The 24,296-nt window shown below is 35.3% G+C and overlaps 1 protein-coding gene and 1 pseudogene across 10 annotated transcripts in view; one reads left to right on the top strand and one right to left on the bottom strand.

Moving 5' to 3' along the window:
• PKN2 (protein kinase N2) overlaps positions 1-24,296 on the bottom strand; it is a 170,372-nt gene that overhangs the window by 7,651 nt on the left and 138,425 nt on the right. For 6 of the 10 annotated variants that reach the window (XM_035252057.3, XM_078332367.1, XM_035252056.3 and 3 more), the window contains 10 exons: positions 18,331-18,474; positions 17,935-18,010; positions 16,885-17,059; positions 16,538-16,664; positions 15,131-15,261; positions 14,970-15,045; positions 14,799-14,890; positions 9,522-9,698; positions 5,073-5,135; positions 2,960-3,036 (listed from right to left, as the gene is read on the bottom strand). In XM_035252057.3, the coding sequence (XP_035107948.1) occupies positions 2,960-3,036; positions 5,073-5,135; positions 9,522-9,698; positions 14,799-14,890; positions 14,970-15,045; positions 15,131-15,261; positions 16,538-16,664; positions 16,885-17,059; positions 17,935-18,010; positions 18,331-18,474 (1,138 nt within the window). The remainder of the gene's footprint in view (positions 1-2,959; positions 3,037-5,072; positions 5,136-9,521; positions 9,699-14,798; positions 14,891-14,969; positions 15,046-15,130; positions 15,262-16,537; positions 16,665-16,884; positions 17,060-17,934; positions 18,011-18,330; positions 18,475-24,296) is intronic. The other 4 variants (XM_035252058.3, XM_078332369.1, XM_009001634.6 and 1 more) reach the window with 1 other exon arrangement.
• LOC100391472 (selenoprotein H pseudogene) lies at positions 20,874-21,477 on the top strand (annotated as a pseudogene).

The raw sequence follows: 24,296 nt of genomic DNA, 5'->3' as shown, positions 1-24,296 counted from the left end.
AGGCGGGTGGATCACGAGGTCAAGAGATCGAGACCATCCTGGTCAACATGGTGAAACCCCGTCTCTACTAAAAATACAAAAAATTAGCTGGGCATGGTGGCGCGTGCCTGTAATCCCAGCTACTCAGGAAGCTGAGGCAGGAGAATTGCCTGAACCCAGGAGGCGGAAGTTGCGGTGAGCCGAGAGAACGCCATTGCACTCCAGCCTGGGTAACAAGAGTGAAACTCCCATCTCAAAAAAATAAATAAATAAAAAATAACAGTTTCAAAAATACCAAAAAGCAAACCCTTGTATAAATCAGAAGCTGACCAACTGTGTCATATAATATAAAGAGATAGGGCCGTGAACAGTGGCTCACACCTGTAATCCCAGCACTTTGGGAGGCCTAGGCGGGTGGATCACCTGAGGTCAAGAATTCAAAACCAGCCTGGCCAACATGGTGAAACCTGTGTCTACAGAAAAAAAAGAAAAAAGACACAAAAATACAAAAAATTAGCTGAATGTGATGGCGCCGCCGTTACACCTGTAATCCCAGCCACTCAGGAGGCTGAGGCAGGAGAATTGCTTAAACCTGGGAGGCAGAGGTTGCAGTGAGCTGAGATCCTGGTATTGCACTCCAGGCTAGGTGACAAGAGCAAAATTCTATCTTAAAAAAAATAATTAAAAAAATAAAAAATGTGTGTGTGTGTGTGTGTGTAGAGGTGAGGGGGGGAGAGAGAGCAAGTGAGCGCGTGCATGTGCGAGCGCAAGTGAGCACATGTGCGCAAAATAGTATGGGTTAAACATCCTTAATTCAAAAATCCAAAAATCTAAAATTTTAGCTCCAAAATCTGAAACATTTTGGGTACCAACATAATGCCATAAATAGAGAATTTCATAAGTATTTAACAAATGCTTAGTTTCATGTACAAAACTATTAAAAATATTACATAAATTTACCTTCAGGCTATGTATAAGATACGTATGAAACATATTTAAATTTGTGTGAAGACTTGGGTCTTGGCCCCAAGATATCTCATTACGTATATATGCAAATATTCCAAAATCCAAATATATCTGAAATTCAAAATACTTCTCATTCTAAGCATTATGGATAAGTGATACTCAGCCTGTATTAATATTTTAGCTAACTAGATTTTAGGTATATGTTCCTGTTTATTAATATGTTAATCAAATATAGTCTACATACTGAAGATACTGTCTCTGTATTCCAAAGTGTTAAAAACTTGTCATAAGTGTCATCTTATTAGGAATTTTAAATAAAATCTCTCAATTCTAAATTAAGAACAATTAGGTATGCATATATAGTGACTGTAAAACAGAATTGAATTTGTATGTCTATGAACCAAGACTTGAAGGGCAAAATTAGATACAGTAGCAAATAGGGGTGAAGAAATTTTTTTGGCAAAATTTCTTTAACACTATCATGTTTTTATTTTCTTCGATAAAATATTATTTTTAAAAACAGTGATATAGTATTAATATCTATATAAGTTCTGCATCAGCCTTTTAGTGACTTGGCCAAAATTAGGAAAAAGTTAACAAAGAAATAGAAATTATGTTTCTTATAGTAACATCCATGGAAGTGGTTAATATTAGGCTCTAGATTAATACCTGGTTTAAGTTCCTGTTCTGTCACTTGTTAACTGTGAGAGCTTGTGAAAGCTATCTAACAACAAAGCCTAGGTTTCCTCATCTGTATATGAGGGTTAATAATACCATCTACCAGTATGGAATGATAAGACAAGGAAGACCCAGAGGGGTGAGGAGGTGCGAGAGGAATGGATGGTGAGAAATTACTTAATGGGTACAATGTATGTTATCTGTATACAATGTATATCTTAAAAGCCCTGATTTCATCACTACACAATTTACGCATGTAAATTATCAACTAGCAACCTGACTTCCTGCAGCAAATAAATCATTTTTGTTTGGGTAGTGTTTGAAGTGTCTATTGACTATTCAGGTAGAGCTGTCTAGTAGATAGTTGAATATATATCTTTGGAATCCATAGGAAAGGAAATAATAGATTTGGAAATCATTAGGATATAGCTGCTAGTCAAAGAATGGCAGTGAAGAGCAGCCAGCTAAGGGGAGATGCTGAGAAACAAAAGCATTTAGATCAACCATGTCCAATAAAAAGAAGCCTCAGTTAGAGAAAAGACTTACTTGACTCAGCAATTAGATCAGTGGGTATGTGATGGACATATTTCTACAGTTTATTTATTTATTCATCCAACTACTTATTAATCAAACACTTACTGAATACTTAATATGTACCATGGACTGTGTTATGTACTATGGAAACAAAGCTAAACAAGAAACAAGAAGCCACCAGTGTAGAGGGAGACAATGTTAGTACTAGTAAACAGAAAGCGTTTTTTATAGTTGAGGAAATAGACTCAAAGAGGTTGAAACTAAGTTTTCCAATGAAAAACAGCAAATACTGGCAAAGCCACAATTCAAACCTAGGACTTTTTGGTGCCTAAGCCCATGATCTTTATCCTTTCTTATGTTACCTCTAATTCAAATTTCCCCAATTTATTTTTGAATATACAAAAAACATACTTGATGTGTCTATCTCTATTTATTTTCTATTTTTAAATGCTTCCAGTTTTAAGAAGCTGGAAGTAAATTATCAGGCCTATGAAATTCACTGTGTATAGTCTCACCAGAATAAACGATTTTGGTGCTTAATCAATACTTTCTTAAAGTAGTCACAGAATTATTAACCGTGCAGAGAAGCTTACTATGATTTCTACACATCTAACCTTATTTGTATTCACAGAACAAATTCTTAATGTGATAAATAGGTTATATGAACAATTTCTTTATTATATCTACAATGTCCAAATGAAGAATAAATTAAAAATTAGTTTGTTTTCCACAAACTTGAAAACTACTGATGTACAAAGAAACAGTATTTTATCAGAAAACAAACTTTAAAACATTCAATTACCTTCTTTGCAAAGACCAAAATCAGCAATTTTCACAAAGCCCTCTGTATCTAGCAATAAGTTATCCAATTTCAAATCTCTGTTCAGGATAAAAAGACACAGCATGGAAAAAAAATTTAAAGAAATCAGTTTAAAAAATAATTTCAACTGGAACTGTATTTTTACTAAAAATAGGTTTTCCAAGTTATGATCTGAGATTTAAATACTATTATCACAAGCATTCAGTTTTCTTCCTTTTGATAAGTTGATTGCTCTACATCAGATAGCTTACGAGAAATTCTCCTGTTACGTAAAAAAAGGAAAAATGTATTTAATTTGTTATTTGTGTTTATCTAATTTAATTCAATTTTTTTTTAAGAGAGTCTTGTTCTGTCACTCAGGCTGGAGTGCAGTGGTGTGATCTTGGCTCACTGCAACCTTCACTTTCCAGGTTAAAGCAATTCTCATGCCTCAGCCTACCAAGTAGCTGGGACTACAGGTGCCCACCCACAAGACCAGCTAATTTTTCTGTATTTGTAGTAGAGATGGGTTTCACCATGTTGGCAGGCCGGTCTCGAACTCTTGACCTCAAGTGGTCCATCTGCCTTGACCTCAAAAGTGTCAGGACTACAGGCATGAGCCACTGTGGCTGGCCAACTTAATCCAATTTTAAAGTCTGCTTATATACCATCCATAAAAAAACAACTGTAAGGCTGACAGTATTAATAAAACATAGGAGGGCAGGTTTAATCATCTAAAAGAATAAGAGAAAGCTATCCATCCATACTAATAGATTACAAATGAGGCAAATTGACAATATTTTATCAATGTTTATAAATTTATTTTCTATTTTTGTGAGACAAGGTCTCACTCTGTTATCCAAGTGGAGTGCAGTGGTATAGTAATGGCTCACTGCAGCCTCCACCTCCCAGGCTCAAGCAATTCTCCCACCTCAGCTGCCTGAGTAGCCAAGAATATAGGCAGATGCCACCACTCCTGGATGATTTTTAAGTTTTTTGTAGAAACAGGATATCACTATGTTACCCAGGCTAGTCTCAAACTCCTGGGCTGAAGCAATCCTCCCACCTTGGCCTTCCCAAATGCTGGGGTTATAGGCATGAGCCACTGTGCCCAGGAAATATTTTATCCTTTAGGTAAAATAGGACCTTATCACGAAAACATCATTAGAAGCTTAAATAAACCAACTAGGCATGGTGGCGCATACCTATAATCCCAGCACTTTGGGAGGCCGAGACAGGTAGATCACCTGAGGTCAGGAGTTCAAGACCAGCCTGGCCAACATGGTGAAAACCCATCTACACTAAAAATACAAAACTAGCTGGGTGTGGTGGCAGACACCTATAATCCAGGTACTCAAGAGGCTGAGGCAGAAGAATCACTTGAACCCAGGAGGCAGAGATTGCTGAGAGTCAAGATCGCGCACTGTACTCCAGCCTGGGCGAACAAAAGCGAAACTCCATCTCAAGAAAAAAAAAAAAAAAAAAGGAGCTTAAATAATCCAATGTTTATAGTCTACTTCTGACTAGCCTTCTCATAATCTGCCTGGTCTTGGGCAGTGAGTGCTAGTAAAGTGTGGTTCACAGGTTCACAGATTGGCTGCCTGGGTCACAAATTACTTGTTACTAGTCTGCAATTTGATAAGGAGCTTTTGCCAATATAGAGATCAGCTACGTCACCAACATACTCTTTAGTTTAGTTGACAGCAAGGCTTCTTAATGAGGGAAGCAGTGTGATATTTTACACTCTAACACAAGCTACCTGTCTTATCATGGACACATTTTTAGTAGTATTGGTCTATAGAAGTTTTTTGCAATCGGTCGTTTGAATGCAAAATATTCACTAGGATGAATATGGTTGAGAAATGCACTATCATAGGCCAACTCATAATTTGATTATTTTAATTAGAAAATGTGCTATAGATTAGGAAACAAAGTTCATGATATAATCCTTGTATTGACCACATGTCTTTCAAAATTGGTGTCTGATTTATCAGATGGAGAAAATTAAGAAGCTGGTTAAACATAAAATGTCCTTTTTAAGAAAAAACAAAACACTATCTTTAATTCTAAATCATACCAAAGCAAGGCATTAGAAAAAAATTAAAAACTTACTTACCTATAAACAATTTTGTGTTCATGTAAATACTGCAACCCAAGAACTACACAAGCAGCATAAAATCTGTTTGAAGAATTAAATCAACCGTTTAATAAATTTCACTATTCTTGAATCCCAGCTTACATGTTTGTACTTCAAAACAGACCTGTCATTAATGTATTTCACAAATATTTATTTAGTCCCTGCTATAAATCACACATTGTACTAGATATTAGGGGTAAAATTAAAAAATTTTCAGTACAGTCTTGACAATGGAAGCCATTAACTTTGCCTAGTAGAGTCACTGAGAACCTCAGAGGGGACATTTGATCTGGTTTTGTAGGAGGAATTACAATGTACCATAAGGACAAAGGACAGTGTGACAGGCAGAAGTTTTGTGGGTGAAATACAGGGTACTTACCTGGGAGAAAAAAGAAACAGAGGTGCAAAAGGCATAACATGTTGGATAACAAGTAAGTTTGGTGTGGCTGAAGTAAAGGATGGGTATAAATACGGAAGAAGTTGGAGATTAGCCTGAAAAGACAGCTTGGGTGAAGGACCTTGAATGTCATATTATGAATACTGAAATGTTTTCTCCTTGTGACAGAGAATCAAACCATTTTTATCAGAGGAGAATAATGACATTTATGTTAGAGTTTTCTGGTAGCAATGTGAAGGCTGGAGAGGAAAAAAGGACAGATAAGGCTTTTATCATAGTATGGATGAAAAGATCCTGAGAACATCCACTGTAGTGGCAACTAAGAGTAAGATTCACAAGAACTTAAAAATTCGCATGACAGAAGGTGGTATCCCATTATAGGATAAGGAAGTGGGAAGAGCTAACTTTCAAGATAACTAAGATAACTTTCAAGGTTTCCATCTTAGTAAAGTGAATAGATAAAAGAAACAGAAGTAGCCAAGGGTCTGTGACAAAAGTAAGTTTGCCATTTCACATGTTGACTTTGTCTGTGGGGCAGGTGATGATATCTCAAAGTTGGGTTTATGGGTTTGGATCTCAGAAACCTTGGGCCAAGGAGAAAATAATAATTCTTGAGGCACAGGACCATGTTTGTCTTTTTCAGTTTTTATCCTAAATGCATAGCATAATGCTGATATACATGACAGGCTTATTGAACAAGGAGGAAATAAATGAATAGATTTAAAAATGCAAATGTCTTCAGTGTAGAATAGCCTATAAAGAGGTACTTAGGAGAATTAGCTTTTAATTATAAAATTAATAACATGAATATTTTCCCTATAAAACATAATGCCCTTGTCCAAAGTACACTATTTCATCCATCTAGCTCCATCTCACCTCAATTCCACTGCCTTTCACAGAGATAACAATTCTTGTCACTTTAACATTATTACAAACTTTCAGAATATATTTATATTCACATGTAGATAATATAGCTATGTCTTGTATTTACCTATTTTTATAAAAATGGCTCAATAATTTTTAAATGCGGGGCTTGGTGGGGGTGGTCAGGGTCCACCAGGCAGTTTCATCAGGGCTTAGACCCCCCAACACAGAAATAAAAAACAAAAACAAAAATAAAATAAAATGTAACTACTTAGAAATACTTACTTGATTATACATTAAAAATTATATAACTTACCAGAAGTTTTAAGAATCTACTGAAGTTTATTAAAATAAACAGAAGCTTAACATTGCTTAAGATGGTCAGGCATAGTGGCTCTCACACCTGTAATCCCAGCTCTTTGCTGGGAGGCCAAGGCAGGTAGATCAAATGAGGTCAGGAGTTTGAGACCAGCCTGGCCCAACATAGTGAAACCCCATCTCTACTAAAAATACAAAAATTAGCTGGCCATGGAGGTCTGCGTCTGTAGTCAGTCCCAGCTACTTGGGAGGCTGAGGCAGGACAAATCTCTTGAACCTGGGAGGCAGAGGTCGCAGTGAGCCAAGATTTGGTCATTGCACTCCACCCTGAGTGACAGAGCGAGACTGTCTCAAAAATAAAAAAAAAAATTGCTTTAGACAGGTAAACATAATTTTCCTGCAAACTTATTTTAGTGAAAAAACACTATGGTAACAATTAAAAAATACCTTTTTTTTTTTTTTTTTTTTTTTTTGAGTTGGGAGTCTTACTCTGTCACCCAGGCTGGAGTGCAGAGGCATGATCTCGGCTCACTGCAACCTCTGCCCTTGGAGTTCAAGTGATTCTCCTACCTCAGCTTTCCAAGTAGCTGGGATTACAGGCACCTACTACCTTGTCCAGCTAATTTATATATTTTTAGTATAGATGGGATTTCACCATGTTGACCAGGCTGGTCTAGAACTCCTGAGCTTAAGTGCTCCGCCCGCCTCTGCCTCCCAAAGCGCTGGGATTACAGGCATGAGCCACGAATCCTGGCTGATTTCTTTCTTAGTAAACAGATTGCCTTAATTGAGTATTCTATCTAAAATACATATTTTATTGAATGCTCCTATGTGTCAGGTATTGTGTTAGTCATTTAAATTTATTAGCTTATTTAATCTTCAATCAAGCCTTAAGATAAACATTTTACAGAAGCAGGAAATGAAGCTCAGAAAAAGTAAGTAATACATCTGAAGTCAGACTACATAACGAAGCTAGAAATCAAGGTATTTTGATTCTATGGGTTCAATCAATAAAAATTCACTGACTGCCTAATATGTGCCAGGTATTCATTTAGGTGTTTCACTAATAAACAGGACAGACATGGTCCCTGCGCCTCTCCTTTAGTAAAATCAGACAGACAATAAAAATTTACATCACGTGATTTCATGTAGAAATAAAATGATCTATAAAAAGATAAAACAAAAAATAGAGTGAACTGAATTGGTTAGTGATAATATTTTAGCTAGGCTACTCAGAAAATTACCTTTAAAGAAATGACATTTGATCTGAGAACTGAATGATAAAGAGAGGTACTTCAGATTTGGAGTTCTGTAATATAGCATTGTATTCTTGCATTTTCGCTGGATTTTATAGTTTTATTTGTATATAATTTATATTCTCAGCAAAAATGTTTCTTAAGGCAAACTACATTTATATGCTTTTTTAAAAACAAAAACAAGCTTAAAAAATAAAACCAAACAAATTCCCATGGCAGCATAAGGCTAGGCATAATTGTAATGCTCTGCTTTAAATATTGAGGAAATGATTTCTTGGTAGCCTTCTACTACTTCTGGCTTTTGCCTCCTTTTGAAATGCTTCAGTACCCATTAGAATTAACCCCTATTTCCTCATCTGAAACTTGAAGGTTATGACAGTATTACACCTATCTGTTCTAAATACCTCTAATGGTTATGACAAGAATCAAATAGAGGAATCAAACTGAAAGTACAACATGAATGTCAGTTGCTATTTCATCAGATTATAGATGTGGAATGAAAACTAAACAGTAAATACAATAGTTATGCTTCCTATCATTTGGGATATATTCTACAGGTAGAGTTGACCAGACTTGTTAACAGCCTGAGCGTTGAAGGTAAGTGAAAAAGAAAATCAGGAATGACTTTCTGTGTTCTGGCTTGAACCTGGTATTGCTGTTTAATAAAACAGGGAAGACTAGGAGAGTAGCAGGCATGGGGGAGCAATGGAGGAGGTGGGTAGAAAAATGAAAAAAAAAATCAGTTCGGTTTAAGATGTTAAATAAGATACTTAGCCACACAAATGGAAGAGCTAGCTGACCACTGAATATTATTAGAGTTGGAAGTTTAGGTAAGAGGACAAGGCTGGAGACACAAATTTGGTAAACATCAGCATGCAGAGTATAGGTATTAATAGCACTTTCCTAGGTTCAAATCCTAGTTACACCATTTAACAACTATAAAATTAAGATAATAACAGAGAAAGTATACACACATGCATACATAATTTCAAGTGTTTACTATTATTTAATCTATTTGAATAAGCCAAACCTTGAATTCAAAAACTACAGAAAGGGTTTAGTCTGTTTTTTGTCTCTCTGTTTGGAGGCAACACACATACCAGTTTCTTTTATAGTTGTTCAGAGATATTTTAAGCACAAGGAAGCAAATATTTGATAGATATTCTTTTAAATTATCCTTTAGAAAGGTAAACACAAATATTTTATATAAATATATGATACAGACTCTTCTGTACTTTCTTTTCAAAAACTAACAGTGAATTTTGAGTATAATTTGTCTTTAAAGCTGTAATCCTGGATGGCATTCTCCAGTGAGAAAATCTAATAGCAAAAAAAAGAAATTTTACTAAAATGAACCTAAATCGTTTATCTAAACTATCAATTGTGATTTAGGGTAATCCATGACATTTTCAACACAGACAACAGAATACATACAAAAAGTATTTGCTGAAAAGGTATATAAAGGAGTTCTAATATTTCTTGCAAAGATCTATTTTGTTAGGAAAAAAAATCTAAAATTCACAGAATCTCTTTTCTTTCCCAGAATGAAATCAGTCATGGAAAAACTCAGACAAATGTCTAAAGCATACTCACACAGCTCTTGGTTCAGAAAAGACATCAGTATGAATGTGCATCATTAGGTCCCCACCGGCAGCATATTCCATTACAAAGCAAACATGCTCTTTGGTTTGGAAACATGCAAAAAGGTTCACCAAAAAGGGATGCCTTACACTATTCACAGTTTCAAAAATTCTTTTTTCACACATCAGGCTGTAAAAGAAAAGATTTAAAAATAAGTGATTAAAAATAATTCTAGTTAGAAATAATATTCTTTATAAATTACTAAACTTTAAGCACAATTTTAACTATAACTTAAAAATAGTAACATGTATCTTAGTTTTGCAATATGTGCTATGAAAACTGATCTACCTAAAATATGTATCTTTAAATATATTAATAGAAACTAAAACATAATTAGCATGACATAAAAGATTATAGAGTTCACATTCATAGTCTCAGAATAGCACATATATGGTTAGTGGTTATAGTTAATTTTTTTAAAGGCTTAATTAAGCACAAATTATAAAAATTCTTCAGGAATTGGTCAGAGAATTTAGCAATTTAAAGCATATTTTGAAAAATTTAAAGTTTGTGGTAAAGGTAATTTCAAGGACAGTAACTAAAATTCACAAGCTATAGTATTCAATTTTTTTATCATATAAAATTGATATGAAGTTGAAAGGTACAGATATGCTGCATCCAATTATAACACTGGAAAATAAAGAGGCTACATGGCAAAGTTTCTAAATGTTACTACAAATTAAGGCACTATTATAAATAAACTCATAGAAGATTAAAAAGAATTAATAGTTTTTATTTTTGTCACCATTTAAATTTACTAGAAAATAATGTACTAAAAACTGCTTTGGACAAGATCTGTAAGACGTATTCTAAAACATCTGCTTTATTAAGCCAATCTGAATTTTGGGTAAATGTAGATAAAACAGTCAGATGAAATAAGACAACACTAACACATTTTAGGCTTAAGTAGATGACAAACATGTTCTCTTCATTGTCTACAGTTCTGTGGTTTTTTTTTGAGACAGGGTCTTACTCTGTCTTTCAGGAGCTGGAATGCAGTGACATGATCATGGCTCACCGTAACCTTGAACTCTGGGCTCAAGTGAACCTCCTGTCTCAGCCTCCTGGGTAACTGGTACTATAGGCACATACTACCATGCCTAGCTTTTATTTTTTGATAGAACAGGGTCTCACTATGTTGCCCAGGCTTGTCTTGAACTTCTGGTCTCAAGCAATCCTCCTGCCTTGGCCTCCCAAAGTACTGAGATTACAGGTATGAACCACCAGGCCAGCCCCTGCTCATAGTTTTTATTTATGGGCGATTCACTAATTCATTACGGGTGAATTTATGAATGAATTAATTATTCTCGACTGGACAGGTGTTAGGTTAGAACTAGGTAGAAACATGTAAGTGGTATAAAAGATTTGAGACTCTCTGGCTGGACTACCCCTTGAAATGACTAATGCCATTCGCAAGAATTATTTGAATTACAATAATGATAATACACCTGTATAGATGTTTTAGGACAATGAGATGAAGGAGGAAGGCTCTTTATAGATCCAAATTGTCACAATAATTTTAATTTCATGCATTTTATAACACACACAAAAGCTACTGCATAGGAATCTGTAACTTGTCCCACATTATCTAAATTGTGTATTGTCCATAAAAGTCCATTGCAACAGTCCAAATTTATTTAAAACTTTAAAGATTATTCATCCTGTCTAGAACATTTCCCTCTGAATTATCATGACTCTTCTCTCCATATTCCCAAGTAACTTCTGTCTACCAAAACTCAGCAAAAATCCAACATCTTTTATAAGACTCTACCTAAATCCTGCTCTGAATACTTCTAATGATGATGACAAGAATCAAACAAAGGGATCAAAGTGAAAGGGCAATAAAAATGTCAGTTGCTGTTTCATCAGATTATAGATATGGAATGAAAATTTAAGAGTAAATACAATAGAGATTTACCATTGGTTTTATGCTTTCCATGATTTGGGATATATTCTAGAGGTGAAGTTGACTGGACTTGCTAATAGTTTGGGTGTTGTAGGTAAGGGAAAAAGGAGCACCAAGAATGACTGTGTTCCTGTGTGAACAACTGTTCATGTTGTTTAATAAAATAGGCAAGACTAGAAGAGTAGCACACTTGGGGAGCAATATACCACATGTATTATACTATAGTAGTACACCAGTACACTGATCTCCTCCTAAGAACTGCTATTGACTGTATGGTTATTTTTACCTCAACTCTATCTAGCCACCTTTATTACATAATGTATTTATGCCTTGTTTCCCTAAGTGCCTAGTTCTCTCCTAACATGTTTCGTGTACTTTCTTCAAAGTTCATTACATTATTAGATAAGTTAGAAACCTGAAAACTTATATAAATAGTTATTTTAGTCAGGGGAAAATATCACCATTAATAAAACTAAGGTCTTAGGACTGAATCCTACATAAGCTGGTTAGCTGTGCTTTCTTCTACAAATACAAACATATACTTCCAACCCTATTCTGTTGTGTTGAAATATAAATTGGAAAGAAAAGCAAGCTAAGTGAGGACGCATTGCAATAACATAATTGTAATATCCTTACTCAGCAGTTGAAGGGCAGACAAGACTTAGAGAGTATGTTTACTAATGGTAGGTACACAGAATATGATCATTGTTCATAAATTATTTAACGTTTTACTTTAGAATCCATAATTTGTGTTAATTTAAAAAGAGGCTGATTTGAAATTTTCTATGATTTATTTAAAAAGGTAATTTCTAAGTAAAATAAAATAATACAAACTATAGAAAGAAAATTTAGACCATGAGAATTGACATTAAGAATAATAAAGTTGGCCAGGCACAGTTGCTCATGCCTATAATTCCAGCACTTTGGGAGGCTGAGGTGGGTGGATCACCTGAGGTCAGGAGTTCGAGATCAGCTTGGTCAACATGGTGAAACTCTGTCTGTACTTCAAATACAAAAATAAACCAGGTGTGGTGGTGTGTACCTGTAATCCCAGCTATTTGGGAGGCTAAGGAAGGAGAATCACTTGAACTGGGGAGGCGGAGGTTGCAGTGAGCTGAGACGGCACCACTGCACTCCAGCCTGGACAACAGAGTGAGATTCTGTCTCAAAAAAAAATACACACACACACACACACACTCTTAAAGTATTCTAGAAACATCTATTAAAAAATAAACAATAACACTGAATTCTATGGCTTAAAAAGATGAGCTGGAAGTAGAAAGTAAGTATTTAAAATTCTGCTCAGTTATAAGTTTAGTTTGAGTTATTAACTATTTATACTTGTAAGTAATGAAATATATTACTTTTTTTGAAATATATTACTTTTAAAACTATGCTAGTCTTTAAAAAAACTCATAATAATAATAAGAAAAACAACTCATAAACTGATTTTCTGGCCTTCTTCCAGATATGCTAGAAAGTTCAAACTACTCCTTTTTCTTACCTTCCTTCCTCAAATTTCTCTAAGAGTGAGTTTTATTTCTCTCTCTTGAATTTTTCTTCTCTCTCTTTTTATACCAGTTCTACTTGAGATTTTTAAATTTTCAGGTTACTGAAAAGTACACAGATTTAAGTAAGAACTGGGTGTGGTGGCTTACACCTATAATCCCAACACTTCCAGGAGGCCAAGGAAGATCGCTTGAAGCTAGGAGTTTGAGACCAGCTTGGGCAACATAGCAAGACCCCGACTCCATGGGGGAAAGGAATGTAGATGGATCAGTTGTATGCGCCTGTGGGAAGCTGAAGCAAGAAGACAGCTTGAACCCAAAAATTCAAGGCTGCAGTGAACTAGGATAATGCCACCGCACTCCAGTATGGGTGACACAGTGAGACCCTGTCCTCTGCACTAGAGTGGATTAATTTTCTGTAGAGGTAATGGCCTAGATTTTGGCTACAGACCATCCTTTGATCTGAACCTTCTGTAGATTTAATTAGAAATTATTTACCTACAAAGATTCAGCACGAAGAAGTAATAAGGTGGCAGAAAGCTATGTAAATCAAGATTAATAGAAGTAGTAAACAGTTTCCTATTATTTTAGAAAGTAAATGAATTTACCATTTAAGAATCTGGAGAAAAGCAAATATTCCTTTAGGAAAGAAAAACATTTGACCCTTCTATTATTCTAAGTATAAACAGACTTAGAATCAAAGACTTGCTTTAGTGGGATCACAGACTTGCTTTAATCATCTGCTTGTATAACATAAAAACAATTCTAAACCTGTAATATGGGGTTCAAAGTATTTTATGAATATCCAGCAAGATCTTTAGTATCAGGTAACAGGAAAGCATTTATTTTGATGTGATTGAGAAGTATGAGAAACAGTGAAAAAGAAAAAGAGGTGAAAAATAAATTAAAAAAAAAAGTTTATTTAACATTAAAAAAAAAACCTCAATCTTTTGAGACCTGTCCTTATTCTAAGAACAACCCATATGGTGGGGAAAAAAACCATTACAAGTTGCAATTTGGCATATATATATAGCACTTAATGCAACTCAGTAAGGCAAATACTACCCAAACGAATATATTTAAAAATATATGGGTTAATTGGGACTCATAGATGTTCAGTGAAATGCCCTGGGGTCAAATCCTTACTATGGAGGAACAATGAAGACTAGAAAAGTCAGCCTTCTCAGTCATAATCCAGTGCTCTCTTCATTATACAGGGCTGTCTACCATTGATATCAATATACGCTTCCTAGTGATATAAGAAAAATGTCCAATGAAAGCCTCTTTCTGTGATAAATGCCATTTTTATATAATAATGTCCATATTTAATTATTCTGTAATAAGACAGTAATTTCTTAAAGTATATTCTCTAAGTGAATTACCATCTTAACCCCCCAAATCCTTGCATTTTGATACCATATAAGATGTATCTACAACTTACTTTATTAGACGCAGAAAGGTAAGATGTTACGGTCAAAAACCATGTTTTTAAGAAAAACAGAGAAAAAAAATAATATATGTTGCTTTATAAAATAAACTATTCCATTAACTGTAGATTATTTGTAAATGATGTTTTATCATTTCATTTAAGATCTATATATCTTTTTTTGATATCCAGTAACCAGTTAATTGTCACAAGAAGGGTAAAAGGAAATGGCTAAATAGAAAAACTATTTAATGTCTCCCTGATGTCAAATATAGATATATTATATTTAATTTCTTCATATATTACTGTGAAATTGTAAAGTTTTGCTGTTATAATATATACATCATTTCAATTCGGAAAAATAAACAATTTCATTTAAAAAAACTAACCTGTCTACTTCATCTCGAGCCACAATGTCTCCTTTCTTTAAAGCTTTTATAGCAAACATCTCATTTGTGTGTCTATATTCAGCTAAAAGCACCTGAAATAAGATTAAAATAATTATTTTCTACTTGAGTTATTAATGCTGTAGCTATTTGAAAACAATTCCAAAAGATTACCTTTCCAAAATGGCCTCTTCCCAAGACAGCACAACACCTGAAATCTTGTAGATTAAACTGAAACTTTTGCTGAGATCTGAAAAGAGAAATTTCAGTTACAAATAAGACAATAAAGTATGGTACCAAACCCGCAGTAGCAAAACTTGGTATATATTCTTTACCTTCTATCCTCAAGTTCTTGAATACCGCTATATTCTAGGCCTGACTGAGGAATATCAGGCTTGTATTCAGATTGAGATTTTGGAAGTATACTATTTCTGTTATTCTCAATGTCAAAAACAGTCTCTGAATCCTGTAAAATATTAAATACTCATTAAACCATAGAAATATCCAGAAAGCAACTTATTTGGTAATGATAAAATTCAGGAAAATATTTCAGAAATCAATATAAACGTCAGAGTGAAAAATAAAATTTACATATTCATTCTTTAAAAAAAATTTTTTTCTTTTTTTAGAGGCGGGTCTCACTATGTTGCCCAGAGTGGTCTTGAACTCCTGACCTCAAGTGATCTTTCCACTTCAGCCTCCCAAGTAGCTGAGGCCATTAATTTTATATTAAACTTATCCAAAAAATACAAACAAACTGGGACTGCTGTGGTGGCTTACGCCTGTAATCTCAGCACTTTGAGAGGCCAAGGTGAACAGATCACCTGAGGTTGGGAGTTCGAGACTAGCATGACCAACATGGAGAAACCCCATCTCTACTAAAAATACAAAATTAGCCAGGTATGGTGACGCATGCCTGTAATCTCAGCTACTCAGGAGACTGAGGCAAGAGAATGACTTGAACCTGGGAGGCAGAGGTTGCAGTGAGCTGAGATTGAGCCATTGCACTCCAGCCTGGGCAACAGCAGTGAAACTCTGTCTCAAAAACAAACAAGCAGGCTGGGTGTGGTGGCTCATGCCTATAATTCCAGCACTTTGGGAGGCCAAGGCGGGTGGATCATGAGGTCAAGAGATCGAGACCATCCTGATCAACAAGGTGAAACCCCGTCTCTACTAAAAATACAAAAATTAGCTGGGCATGGTGGTGCGCGCCTGTAGTCCCAGCCACTCGGGAGGCTGAGGCAGAATTTCTTGAACCCAGAAGGCGGAGGTTGCAGTGAGCTGAGATCATGCCATTGCACTCCAGTCTGGGTAACAACAGCGAAACTCCATCTCAAACAAAACAAAACAAAAATAAACAAGCAAGCAAACAAACAAAAGGAAAAACTAAAACATTATTATCATCTTCAATGCATACTGTCAATCAAGTTAGAAGAATAGTGTTTCCGGCAGTATGTCATGTAGTATCAACCACGCTCCTATGTTACCTATTCTATTTAAGTAGCCTATTCTATCTCTTCTGGCCCATGAGCATCTAGAGGCTAACGACAATGTCTTGCCAACATTAAGAAGTTGGTTGTCTCCTATTAACTCAGTCTAATTTAGCTGAAACTAGAGCATAAGAAACAAAAATACACAGTTCAGTGGCAACGTTAAATGGAAACATACACTTATTCACTATGATGCTTTTACTGCTAATTCATTTGGTGAAGAGGAATTATGCAAGGTTTAAAATGGCTTGCCTGTCCTGGTGTATCCAAAACTCTTGATTCAGAAGATTCATCTATTTCTCCAAGGGAAGAAGCTCGTGGTGGGGCTGGAGGAGGTTCAGGCTCAAGATCAAAGTCCAATTTGGTTACTGTAGAATCACTTATGGAAGATAAAGTAATTCACCAAAACAGTAACAGAAAGTCTGTATTTTGAACAGCTTTAAAATTAAAGCAAACAATTTACTTTTTAAGTAAACAGAACACTACTTTCAAGATACTACTTGGGAAAAAACAAGACTCTCAGTACACCTGCTTCAATCAACATGTAAGAATGTCCCATTAACTTTGTATAAGAGATGTTTAAAATCTCAGACACATACCTAGCTGGAGGTGCTAGTTCAGGGATGCGTACATCAACCACTGGCACTGTAGTAGGCCCAGGAGCTTGAGGACTGAAGGTGCCAGAATGATTTACTGTAGGAATAGCTCTTCTTACTAGCCTTCCCCAAGTGGCAATATTAATATTCATTTGAGGAGCTCTGAGAAATGTTTTGCCTGTAGATATTGAGAATAACAAAAATAAAACAAGTAATTTCTTTATATAACCAAAAGCCATAATTTAAAAATGCATATTCATTAGTTTATAATCTATGAGGAACAAACAAACTTTGTCATTTAAAAAAACTAGTTTTTAGCTATTTGCTAGTAAAGGCAAGTAAAAATAGTGTAAATTAAAAAAAAAATAGGTAATTTTTTTTAAGTCTAGTAGTAACATGTGGTTAAGGTTTTAAAAAGAAATCTTCTATTTTAGAGATATAAGCTATACTATTTATGAATAAATCAGTATTATGTCTGGGTTTCCTTTAAATTTGAGAAAGTAGTGAGAGGATGGCATATGGATAAAATAAAATTGGCCATGAGTTGATTATTGTTGAATCTGGGTGACTGTGCATTTCACTAGTCTCTCCACTTACGGATACAATTAAAATATTTCTTGGCCAGGCGCGGTGGTTCATGCCTGTAATCCCAGCACTTTGGGAGGCCGAGGTGGGTGGATCACGAGGTCAAGAGGTTGAGCCCATCCTGGCCAACATGGTGAAACCCCGTCTCTACTAAAAATACAAAAAAATTAGCTGGGCATGGTGGCGCGTGCCTGTAATCCCAGCTACTCAGGAGGCTGAGGCAGGAGAATTGCCTGAACCCAGGAGGCAGAGGTTGCGGTGAGCCGAGATTGCGCCATTGCACTCCAGCCTGGGTAACAAGAGCGAAACTCTGTCTCAAAAAAAAAAAAAAAAAAAATTCTTTTATAAAAAGTTAGAAATAAATGAATAAACAAAACAAACAAACAAATATAGATGGCTATTACTTTTAAAGTAGTAACTAGATTAAGAAAATAACAAAATGCTATGTATTTGATTGTTAGTAATTACCTTGTTGTTTTGAAAAAATTTTCTTTTGTCTTTGAAGTTTTGGTCTTCTTTCAATAACTGGATTAAAAAAGGTAACCTGCAGTGAAGAAAATTCAAGTTGACATGAAAATAGCATTGTATTTATGGTTCATGAAATCCACTAAACTTATAAAATTTGGAAGCTCAAGGGAATCTTAGTTACAGTTTAGTCCAGCCCCTCATTTTCTAGATAAGAAAACAGATATAGGATGAATAATTGATTTGTCTCAATGTCACATACCTATTCAGTGGCATAGCTCAGCCAAGAACTCAAGTCATCTGTCTTTCAGCCTAACATTCTTTCCACTTCTGTATCATGCTGCCTATATACGTAATTTCAACTGTAGTTAGGCACATTTAATAAAATACATTTATTACCTCTGCAAATAAAGTACCCTGTGGTTCCAAATAGAGACACATGCCATGCCGTTGGTTGTCTAAAAAATCTTCTAACCTCAGAAATTTTACAGCACACAGAGATCGCCAATCACGCCAATAAACTGAAATTTCCAGTTCACGTGACTAGGATAATTAAAAAAAAATAATAAAGAAAACAGAAAAGACATCATTGGACACACACTTGAATAAAATATCACAAAAAATATGAAATACATATACAATAAACAAAAATAACACAAAGGTCACACTGTTTTAAAGAGGTTTGTAATGTTTTGCAACTGTACATTACTTTAACAAACTTAAACATTTTAATTCAAAAAAACAAAACTTAAATTGTGACATTTTCCAGCTGAGGTATTCTTAAAGCATACTTAAAGAATACATAACTGGGAACAACCAATACAGATGAATAACCACAAAAACTCCTTCTCTTACAGCTTCAATCTTTTGGATTTCCCCCCTCTTTTTGTCATCATGTGCTATGTTACTGCTATGTTACTACCCCAATGCTTGCTTCAAAGAACTCATTTGAAACTTTTTTATTTGTCTCATTGCTGAGCCAGAAAACGTTCTGCAAACAGCATTTATTCTGTATTAACATGTGCCACATATTGTGCTGATAAGTACTTTAGGAATATTAGGTTATTTAATTTTCTTTTTTTTTTTTTTGGGGGGGGTCTCTTTTTTAGGTTATTTAATTTTCAAAAGAATACTACTGGGTAGGAAGACCCATTCTGCAATGGGGGGCAGAAAGGGGAAATTCAGATTAAGCTATATACAGAAAGATATTCATTTATTCTAATAATAAAAAATAACTTACAAAGCAAATTAGCAAGAATTTGAATATCTGAAACCCAGGAACAAGTTATGTATATTATACCACAGCCATATGAGAGAATACATTGTTCAAGTTGAACAATGAAGAAAAAAATAATAAACATTTTTTTAAAAACAGAATACACTGTAGACATTGAAATAATGCTTATGTGGGGAAATATATTTAAGGTTTTAATAACCAGTGTTTAAATGCACCTGTAGAACATAGTGTCTAAGTTGGGGTCAATTCATACACTAACCTCTACTATTGTAATGTATATACATTTTAATTATAAAGTACGGGACTTTTATTTTATTGTTCAGGCTTCTGTACACCATCTACAAAAAGAGATAAATGTTTCCCTTTTCAGGGCTCTACAAAGCAATAAATTACTTATTTTATATAACAAATTTCAATTTATAAACATGCATCTTATTATCTAAGCTCTTGGTATAAATAGTAAAAAATCTATTGACTTTAAATTATAAATCTAATTGATGCAAATGAACATGAAAAACACCTATAAAAAATGCGACATGAAAAAAAAAAAAAGAATCAAAATGCAATGTGCCACAGGGCTTCAGAGCCAAACAGGAAAAGAATTAGAAAAATATATCTATGGCAATGAGGATGTGATTTCAAGCCTTCCCACCTCATTTCTTCTCTCTGAATAATAATTAATATGGGAAAGATTTGTCATGAAAGAACTATGAGGAGAATATAATTATTTTAAGACTAGCAAATGGCATACGGAAGAGATTGGGTACTAAGACTATAATATTCAAGTTAAAAGTGTATTTTGGGAAATAAACTGGAAGAAGAATCATGTCAGGGTTGAAAATTTAGACTCCATTATTTTAGATGAGAGGAAGGAAGGTCTACTTTCACCTGCCTTCTTCCACTGTCACAAGGAAGACTTGTTATGGATGAGGAAGATGCAAGGGACAAAGGCTTGTTATGAATCAGAAAGATGCAAGATGCAAGATGCACACATGCTAGAGATGGAATTAGTACTTGTTAAAAGTTCTTACATTTTTACCCTGGCTAAAATGGTAAGATTGTGTCTTACTGTGAATAAGAGAACTGAATCTAGAATCAAAGAGAAAACTGATTGGTAGACCTAAGGAATATCTGTGTGTTATCTGAAGTCTAAGATCTGAAAGTAAACGAAAAAGCATCAGCCTTACGTGTGGTGTAGAGCAACAAATTTAAAAATGTTGTACACATCTATTATAAAAGAATTAGCACAAAGAATGCTGAGGTTTCCAAGGAGTTCACTGAGGAGCCCTGGGGTGCCAGAGAATATTTTCACTTTTCATAGGAAACACAGCGACATCTACAGGTCACTGTGAGAACTAGTTCATAGTTTCAACATTAGAACATTCCATAGTCCTTCTGGTGATGTTATATCTTTGCTAAGGTGGGTTTCCAACAATACTAAAAAGCAATTTCATATGAAGAATCATTGAGGAGAACAGATGGGAGTGTAGTGTCCTTATGATCCCAAGCTTTGGGAAGTTATATAGTATACAAGAGGCAGACATGTCCCATTAATTAATTGTAACTACGCACTAATGGAAAAAATATATTGTTTTCTCTCAGTATTTATATTATTCAAAAACTCCCGATTTAAGATGTAATACTAACTAGTAAGCATTTCCTAATAAATGGAACTGTTAGGTATTTCTTTAGGTCGTTATATTGTAGTTTCGCCGCGTTCTCGGCCAGGTTCTAGGTGCCATGGCTCCCGGCGGGAGGAAGCAGAAGGCTGAGGCCTTGGTGGTCGCCACTGCCAAGAAGCTGGTAAACAGCTGGGAGGGAGTAGAGGAGGCGACCGTTGTTACTGAGCATTACTTGAGGTGATGTGTCTATGGGCGCAATGCTGCAGCCCTGAGCCAGGCGCTGCGCCTGGAGGTCCCACAGCTTCCAGTAAAGGTGAACCTGGCCAAACCCTGGAGGAGCAACTTCAAGGTGATGCTGCTGCAGTGCAGAGCTCTGAACTGGGATTAAGAAAAGGGCCCACATGCAAACTCAAATTCCCTGAGGCTCAAGAGGTGGTGGAAGAGTTGAAGAAGTACCTGTCTTAGGGAGATTTGGGTAGAAGTCCTCATGCTGAGCTTTGCGTCCCTGGTGACATTGGAACATTAATGGAACATGGCCAAACTTCAGTCATGTGCCTGAAGCCATGGTTTCTTTCCCACCAGAAAGGAAGGTTCAATTGTGAGACAATCCTCTAGTAAGGCACTGCAAATGTTACTGGATTTAGTTTAATAAAAGTTGAAATAAAGTATTTGAGTAACAGAAAAAAAAAGGAAACATTAGAAGGACACTGAACTGAGAAAGTTTAGGAACTCTGATAGAAGTAAGGGACAGCTGGGCTCCACTGCTGAAATAAAAAGGGCCAAAGAAGAAAATGACAAAGGCTCCACTGCCAAAAAGAAAAGAAAGGTTAAAAAAACTTTCTACTGCCACTAAAAAAGAGAATATTACTCAATACCTGGAAAATTTAAGAGCTGGGGAAAGGTGAGATTTCTGCAAACGTGTACATAAGAGATGATATTCACTGGTCTTCAGTGTGCTTCTGAGAACAATACAGGCTTTGGAAATTTATCAGTTAGGGTCCTAGCAGCCCGCAGATAGCACACTGAAAAAGTTTAACAGAGTTTTAAAAATCGGCTACTTACGGAGGTGTGATTAAAGTTAAACCAACAAGGAATGAAAAGAATCTGAGGACAAGCAACAGTAGAAACCCATTATCACTCTTAGCCTGAAAGGGCAAGAGGAACTATTAATCATTGCCAGAATCTGATTTAGGTTAAATCTTAAAAAAGGGACTATCCAACAGGAGTTGTGCCCATAGCTGAACGCTGTTGTGAAAAGCAAGGCAAGGCAAGCAAGGAGAAATGGAAACACACACTGCAACTTTACTTTCTTCCTGCCCTTGGATCTCCTAACAGTGTCTCTTATTCTAAGTCAAAGCCAAGTAATTCAAGTGAACTTTGTAGTCATCAGCCCACAAACAAGGTAGGACAGGGAAGGAAGGAGACAGGAATCCAGTGGGAAAAAATAGAAAACCACCACCTTAGGTAACAATATATGTTTTCAGTTCAGGAGGCCAATCAGAGTGATTCTCCAGCTGGAACAAATGTAACAAAAAGAAGAAAACTTTGGGATCATTTGGGAGGATGAGAAATAGAGAGAGAAGAGAAGGAGACAAAGATAATGGAAAATACAAGGCCATGATCTTGGCAGGAAAAGTCGGACTGCTATAGATGTGGGTTACTGCCTCTGCTCCCTAGACAAATAACTATGATAGAAACTACTATGCTATATCAACTATGCGCAACTGCTTCCTATGTCAATCCACATCATACAAAAAGTTCCAAAGACTTGTAATTATTCCAAATGTATTATATACTTTTTCTGCCTCCATGAATTTACATATATAGTTCCTATTTCTAATCTTATATCTTATTATCCAACTCAAACCTATATTGTTACACAAGTTTAAATTTCCTAACTATTCTTTCCCCCATCCCAGCCCAAATTCTCTCTTCTTATCAAAGCCAAATTAAACATCCATTTCCTCCAAAAAGGCATTCTTTAAATCCAGTCCACATTTTTTCCTCAGGATTTTTTAGATGTAGCTGTCTTTTTATGAATCCTTTTAGGAAGCTATGTTTCCAAATCTGAGGACTCATGGTTGTCATCATTCTGGAAATTACTGGATATTATTGCTTCTGGAACTCCACTCTGTGTGTTAGTCATTCTTAGTTTATCCTTCATGTCTCTTACTCTTTTTTTCATGTTTTCCATTTCTGTGTCATTTTGTGTTGTATTTTGGGCAACTTCTTTAGCTCTTTCAGGGCACTAACTCTTCTTTTCTTTAACATATCTTCTTAGTTTTCCATTTCAGAAGTTATATTTCCTATTTTTTAGTTCTACTTGGTTCTCTTTCTCACCAGCATCAACAATTTATCAATAATGGCCAATAATATTTCATCTCCACCTTTACCCCGTATTTGAAGCAAATTTCAGACATCAGTAATTTCATTTATTTATTTTACAACTCTGCTTAGTCTTTTTGGTTCATCACCCACCTTTGCTCATGTTTTCAAATTCTTCTATTCTTTAAATACTATGATCATTTAAATATTTAAATATAAACTTCAAAATATTTAAAAAATCCCATTATCTGCTTCTGCTTGCTAATGGTGGCCATACCCTCATGTGCTTTAAAATTTTGGATGCAAGCTCATGTTGGTGCAATTATTATTCCCTAAGCTTCTGAAATACAATTTAATAGTTTTTTATTTTGTCTCAAATAATTTATCTTTAACCTACCAGACCGGAGTCCTTTACGGAAGGAATATCTCTGGCACGTTCGCATTCTTTTGCATTTCTTTTAAAAATGGTTCTTAAATTTCATTAATTTTTAAAATTGTTTTCTTGTTTGTGTGTATTTATTTATTTATTGAATAGAATGACGTCTCTCTGTGTTGCCCAGGCTGGTCTCAAACTCCTGGTCTCAAACCATTCTCCCACCTCAGCCTCTCAAAGTGCTGGGATTACAGGCATGAGCCACTGTGCCTGGCCTCTTTTGCCAGGCACAGTGCCAAATGGAGGTCTTGAGTATTAATTTACAGATCAGAGAGGTAAGAAAAAGCTAAAATGCCTATACTATGCTGTAAAGCAGTGATTTCCTAATAACAAGTGAGGCATGGAGAATGAAATCAGATTCAGTTGTGTGAAGAGATGATGAGAGTAGGTAAAGAAGAAGACATTTTCAAATTTATGCATGCCCTCCCTGCTCAGATTCTGACCTGTCTATTTGGGAATCACTATATTGACTAGAGTGTGTTGCATTCTTTGGGTATGTTGCAGAAAAAGAAAAGGTTAAGAAAAGCTCGTTTTCAGTTATAATTCTTTTCATTCATCTCATTAATACTTCGTGAATATGTATACTAAGTATCTTCTGTGATAGAGATACAAAGATAAGTAACATATGGTCCAGCTCTCAAATAGTTCAGTTTTGTTGGAGAGACAGAAATGTAAATCAATACTGGCAATACAGTGGCATATACAATATGCACAATAACACAAAACAGAGAGCTGACCAACCTTTTTT

Source organism: Callithrix jacchus, chromosome 7 (assembly GCF_049354715.1).
Source record: "Callithrix jacchus isolate 240 chromosome 7, calJac240_pri, whole genome shotgun sequence".
NCBI lineage: Eukaryota > Metazoa > Chordata > Mammalia > Primates > Cebidae > Callithrix > Callithrix jacchus.
Note: the sequence above shows the minus strand (reverse complement) of the source record. Positions and strands in the feature narration are given on the sequence as shown.